The sequence below is a fragment of the Fulmarus glacialis genome, unplaced genomic scaffold (genome assembly GCF_000690835.1).
Source record: "Fulmarus glacialis isolate BGI_N327 unplaced genomic scaffold, ASM69083v1 scaffold6554, whole genome shotgun sequence".
Taxonomy (NCBI): Eukaryota; Metazoa; Chordata; class Aves; order Procellariiformes; family Procellariidae; genus Fulmarus; species Fulmarus glacialis.
The window spans coordinates 23,668-30,347 of NW_009208571.1; the positions used below are offsets into that span (position 1 = coordinate 23,668).

Sequence of the window (6,680 nt, forward strand, 5' to 3'; positions counted from 1 at the left end):
TTTTTTGTTGTTTTAGCTGTCCCTGCATGCAGGCTGCTGTTCACTCAGTTGCTCTTTCATACGCCAAATGCTTGGACTACCCGTTGTTTGGCAATACCCATTCCCCCTCAGGCTGATCCCCCTGCAAACCCGGTAAGAGTAATTACTGCCTTGTTGCATGTACCAAACAGTGCGGGATGGTTTGGCGGTGTTTTCTGTACTTCGTCTTATTTGCAGGTGTGTACGTCAGTCATGGTCTCGCACCGCCGGCAGCGCACGTAGCAGCACCAGACAAACTTGCATTCACACCTTTCCACGTGCCTGACGACGTGGGTGTTGTACCCGCGCCCACAGCAGAGGAGGTTGCAGCCATCGGGTCCCTCCGAGGTGCGGTTACATTCCCTTCCCTGAGTCCCAGGGATCCCCAATTTTTGGTCTTCGACACAGTAATTGGGCGATTTGTTCACATACAGCAGGTCTTCTTTCCCAATTGGTATTTTTCGTTGGCTTTTCTCTTTCCTGCGTAGCTTTTTTTTCAGTCTGTCTGATATCTGTATGCTGTTTTCATACTTATCCTTTAAAAACCGGCCAATCTTTTCAAAGGAGGACATTGTTTTCCAACAAGTTTTCACAGCACAGGACCCAGAAACACCGTGACAACGGCAATCCACTGACATCAGCTTTGCTACAGCCTGAAAGCAAAGGGAGAACGACATTTGGCTGCAGTCTTTCATTCATTAGGAATACTGCCCGACATCAGTAACACAGAGGTCTCAAAGTATTTAATATTACAGCTGCCATTGCCATTTTAGCGATGGGGAAGCCAGAGCCTGGGAGGATACATGTTAGGAATCAGGCTTCTGACTCCAGACCCCCACCACGGGAAGCCTGATCTTCAGAAGTGCTCTGCATTTGCACTTTGCAATTGCGATAACGCAGCGATATTGAATCACAATAATGAAAGCTTGTATTTCTGGCTGGCTTTTCATTCTGGAGGATCCTAAATACCTGAAACGACCTGTGTCGGTCCTCCCACCGCTGGAATGCAAAGGGCCCGTGTGGGGAATAGCAGGAGGGGAAGCAGGGACAGGGCAGGCAATGGCACCGTTCCTACGTTGGAAGGCATTTACTGGGCAGATCTATGCCATCTTTTAATGATGCCTTGCAGCTACCATCAAGATCACTAAACATTCACAACACAGTCTGTAACTAAGGCCACAGGAATGGCTTGAGGCCACACAACAGTGGCTGTGTGTGACCAGCGCGGCTCAGCGTCCGAAGCAGCGCAGCGTACAGTCTGGAGGCAGCTCTGGGCAGACCTCTGTTGGAAGAGCAGGAGGATGCCCACGTCTCTGAGCTCCACGGAAAGTCTATCAAAGGAGCCACTATAGCTCAGCAGAGGTATCTTCAACTCAAGTATTCTGGAGTAAATCTCGGGTGCTTCCCACTTACAGGATCAAGCCCTGTTCTTGTAATTTAGGCATACTAGTACTATCATGGGTTTCTAGTGTTTCCAGTTGCATAACGGCTCTATTTAACACAATTTGATAGTTGCACTCACGTTACTGTTATAACTTTCAATTCCCCAGTTATTACCAAGATTAGGTGGGCTACTTTTCCACGCCCATGCAGATGCAAGCACTGGGCTGAACAATAACCTTCTGACCAACAATGGGAATCTGCACCCTGCGTTAAGCTTTTGCAACACTCAAGAATTTTGGCTCCGTTTATAAGAGACCAAGCCTCAAAGAACTGGAATCTGTCAACAAGCAGTAACTTTGTCTGGGACTGCAATTCAAATAGTCAGCAATCAATATAATACTTCCTTCTGGAATATCATAGTTATAGTATGAAATTATACAATTAGACTTGTGACACTTCCCACATTATAGTTTGGAAAAGCGTACAGAAAAATCATCACATGCACAGATACAGCAAAAGGACAAGGTATCATAATTCTGGGGTTTTTTTGTTTTACGTTTCCATTAATGTACTCTCTGGAGCCATCCTGTAGACTCATATGAGCCATTGGTTAACGGTGTGGAAAGCCCATGCTAGTGTCTTCCATTTTACTAACCTTTTCCCTCATATTTAATTTCCACAATAAATGCAATTAGGAAAAGTAACAGAAAGAATGACTTTTAAGTGAATTCATAGTAAGTTTCTCTTTAAACTTCTCGTGCAGCAAGGTCAATACAGATTCAAATTATTCTTCTGCGGAAGAATCACTATTTTCCACAAAGCGGGGAAGACAAAAAAAATGCAACTTCATGCTGTTTATTAAAATTCACCCTAAACCTTCACTTACTCCATAGCCCCCACAAATATTAACCACTGTCAATCTATGTCTCTCTCAAGCTGTCTTAGCGAAGAAAAAACCAGAAAATAAAATCTATCTATCTAACATCCTCATCTGGTTTTCCCTGAGAAAGTAGTTTCATTTGTGCCTGTTCTTAAGCCCTGATTCTGCCAAGCCCTACTGACCCCATGCATGACTAGAAATAAACTCAAGTCCCAGACTGCTTATTTGTAGTTCAGGCAGCACAAATGCCATCCTCAAAGTTTCAGAGCTAGCCAACACATGGAGCAGATAAAATGAGCTGTTTCTACCCTGCGTGTTAAACTGGGACTTTTCATCATGGTAAATGCGGTCACTGAAGTTTGGGCCGAGTCCAACATGGTTAAATCCATTGATTGCAGTGGGAGTTGAGGCCTCCTGGCATGTTCTGCCCCAAAGATATTGACACAAGCCCGAGTTGGTATTTGCATATAACTCTACAAACATTATTAAAAATACACATGACCAAAGTGTTTGCTTGGAGTCACATCTCTGGTTAATGAACAGGACCTATTTGTTGGTAGAGGTTACTACAGAAGCCAAACAAGCAAGGCATTCAAAGAACCATTAGCAAGAAAGAGCAGGTGTATGCCCTGACCTAGAACAGCCATTAGCCTTTGCAAATTAAATGAAGTGATACACCAGTACAGGAGACATTTCCAGGTGCTATGGATTGCTTTCGGGATTGGAGATTTTTCCCTATCCTGGAAGAAATAAGAATATTGCAACATGCAGACCCTCACCCCGGAGCAGACTCTTTCAGTGGCAAATCAACTGGCAGTAATTCTTGTAGATACTTATCTTCTCTCCTTCACAGGCTAGTTCTGTTTAATAGACAGGCGTGACCCTGTGCTCCTATCTCCAGAATCTATCAATAAGGAAATCACTGCATAGTCAGAATATGCATCATTAAGATGTAACAGTGATGGAGGCAGATGAGAATTTGAGATCCAAGGACAGAAAGTCTTTGTTAGAATACAGATAACCTAATAAAATGTCAAAGGAAAGAGAAACACGGTATCGAAAGATAAATTTTACACACAACTTACAAACTGAAGGGATTTAATGGTATTTTCCAATTTCTAATGACCAGTTATTTGTATCATAGCAAGTAACTAGATTCTCAAAGTAGTTTGAAACCACATTGTGCTATAAGATTTACAAGGTTACAGATGTAATCCTTGTTTTCACTGCAGTATGACAGGGTATGAACTAGGGAAAAACATACAATTTGGCTTGGGGAAAGACGTGTACTTCCAAGTCTGCTAGAATCAGGCACAGCAAAATCTGCATGAGGCAGAGGGATCCAGAGATTGTCAGGGGAAGCATGTCTGGTAGGCGCTAAGGGCGAGCTACTTCCATGTGGGCAAGTAGCCCAGCAGATGACACTCAGAGTCTTTCTCTGAGGATAAATTAATGAAAACCAAAGGGAGACAGAGTTTCTAAACAGCAGAAACTGATTTTGGAGTCTCAGGTTTATATCAAAATATAAAAATGCAGCATATATTAGCAGTGTATGGAAGATCAGATCAATGCAAGAACTACAAATGTGGTTGTGTGTGGAAGCACTGAGAACATCCATAGCAGTTACAAACATTTGTGTTTTTATTCTGGTTTGCTGAGGATTCTCACATGAAGCTTTGATACAATCTGTAGAATGATTTCTGGTGTCATCACAATTATGCATGACCCCAGGCTATTGCTTCGCAGTTGCTAGGACGGGCAAATTTTCTGGTTGGACTCCAACATATTTTGGGTTGCCTCTAGTGCCAGCACAGGGAGCTGACATCCTGCTTTGGCTGATCACAAAACATGCTGCTGGATTTCAGGCTGCCATGTGGATTTTCATGAACAAACTCCCATAGTTGAACATCTGGCAAAATTTAGGGTCTAGGAATCTTCTCTTGCTGTTCCCTTGCAAACAACCCTAAGAGGGTGCCTGTAGAGCCGACGCAGCCTTCTGGTGGGACGTGATCAGGGTGGAACTGAGCTGGATCCACAAGTGTTGTTTTCAGCCACAAGCCCAGCTGAGCCGCTCCTCTTGCCCCTGTTGCCACTTGCTGCCCTCGGCCCTGGTGGCACCAGTGCAACGAGAGCACAGGGTTAAGTGATGCACTGGATACAGCACTGAACACTGATCTGTGTTAAAAATTAACCTGAAAAAATCATTTTTAAACTGACTTCCTTTCACGGATCCAATGCAATTAACAGAGGGAGCGGCATGGGGTGGGAATGTGTGGCTAGAACAGGAGGATGGCCAGAGATTGGTCTGCAACTAAGGACAGTGTCAGTGGAATCACAGTTTGTATACGCCTTAATGCCAATTAATGCTTAATTACTCCAAGCTAAGCTCTCTGTTCGCAGGCACTGTTCTCAGCTGTGAGACAGGGGCTGCCAGTACTTGTTTTGCAATGGGAACTGCTGCCTGTAATCAAACAGCCTAATTTAAGCCACTGGGAGAAGAGAGCAGGACTATTCATGAAGACAAGCACACATCCTACTGGAGGTACAGCACTTAAGAACAGTTGCAGACTGTTGGTGGGTCTGTTACCAACCCACAAGTATCAGTAAAAATAAACTCTCTGATGAGCCAATCTATTTCAATGTGAGAACACAAGTCCTGCAGATCAAATAAATTTCCACAAGTGCAAAACTGAGCAGAAATTCTTCCATCAGTGAAAGAATACTACTACAATAATACTCAACCCATAGTGCCTGACTCCCCTCATTCTTTAATTTAAGGAGCAGAGGTACCCAACTCACATATGCACATCTAGGTATAGTGAACATTACAATGCTAAAAGATGATGGACATTTATCTTGTGGCAGAATAAGGAATGAAATCCGAATCTTCTGAGGTTCGGGTTAGCATCCTAAACAGTGGACAACTCAGTCAAAGGATCCTTACTGTTTTAAAATTGATATATCTTGGATTTAACGATAAGATGTAGAAATGTAAAATAGCATTTTGTACGGAAATGGGAAAGGAACACGAGAATTCTGCACATACCAGTTCCATTCGTAACTCCAAACAAACACAGAAGTATTGTCCCTGGAAGACTGCTCTTGAAAGACACAGAACCAGGAACATGATAGCATTTATTACAAAAGGTCATAAGGTACCAAAATATATTGCAAAACATCCTTCTTGTAAGCCACAAAACATGAAGGTCAACATTTTCCAACATCTCCTAATTAAGGATTTTGAAACGAAAAAAATCAAGAGTTCTGCTAAACTTTACTTCAGCTAATATCGCTACTAAAAATTCCAAGTACCAACAATAAACATTGTCTTTCACTCTGGACAGCAGTCAAAATATTTGCTTTATCCTACAGTTTGCCATTAAGTTACAAAATATTTATGCATGGAAGCTGACTAAACGCATATTTTCTTCCAAGATAATGAACAAGAAATACACCATTGATACAAGATCAGTGAAGTAAGGATCTTCCGGCCTTTCAGGCTTGCAGTGGGTGGGGTTTTTTTAAAGACATAGTAAAGCGTCTTGAAAAAGGAATGAGCACATGTATCGTGTGCACTGATAAGCCTGTGACAGCGTACTTTGAGACCCTCGTTGGAGAGATCAGTATTGTGAAAAGTCTGAAATCCTGAAAGGTCCTCAGGACCTGACGGATCCTTTTGGGCTGGAATCCTGAAGACCGACAGCCTAGTGTAAAACTCTGCTTTCATGAAGTTATGTATAGTAAGAGGTACCATTCAACACGAATAGTAATAGAAGATACTACAGTTGCATGAAATTAAAGATGTGACTCAGAATCAATTATATTTTCATGCATATAACTAGCATCCAAGATAACTTGGATCCTGTCAAAAATACTATTCATGGACCATATCCTCCAACCCCTCGTAGCTTTAGTTCACTGTTTGAAAATGTTATCTTCGACTGAATGCACTCCTCCCCTTTGCCAGTCAGTCCTGTCCCCATGACGTAGGTGGCCTAACTGTCTGTGTGACCGCTATAGATGAGATCAGGGAACTGATCCAACTTCAAAGAAAGCAACCCCAGAAGAAAAGTTTCTCTTCTAGGCTGTGTGTGTGTGTGTGTGTGTGCGTTTTAAAGCTGAATGGTTCCTTGGTACAGCTCACAGAGCCAGACCCCAGACAGATGTTCTGGCACACCTGCAGGAGTGAGTGATGAGCACAACGATGGTGCTGGAAGACCATAAGCGAACATTGTCACTCAAGACAAAAGGACAGCAAACTGCTGCTGCTGCTAACATAGAGCTAGAGGCAGACAAGAGAATGGTATCAGAGAGACCTGTGGCGCTGCCACCTAAACACAGAAATCGCATCTGTTTCTCTTTGGAGTTCCTCTGGAGCCTTGCAGTCTTCTTCCCTACA

General features: G+C 43.1%; 1 protein-coding gene across 1 annotated transcript in view; it reads right to left on the reverse strand.

Annotated features, from left to right (window-relative positions):
- Positions 1 to 206: 206 nt before the first annotated feature.
- WNT16 (wingless-type MMTV integration site family, member 16) overlaps positions 207 to 6,680 on the reverse strand; it is a gene marked incomplete at its 5' end in the record, with an annotated part of 8,363 nt that continues 1,889 nt past the window's right edge. Inside the window, one exon of the mRNA XM_009576526.1 lies at positions 207 to 671. Within this exon, the coding sequence (XP_009574821.1) occupies positions 207 to 671 (465 nt within the window). The remainder of the gene's footprint in view (positions 672 to 6,680) is intronic.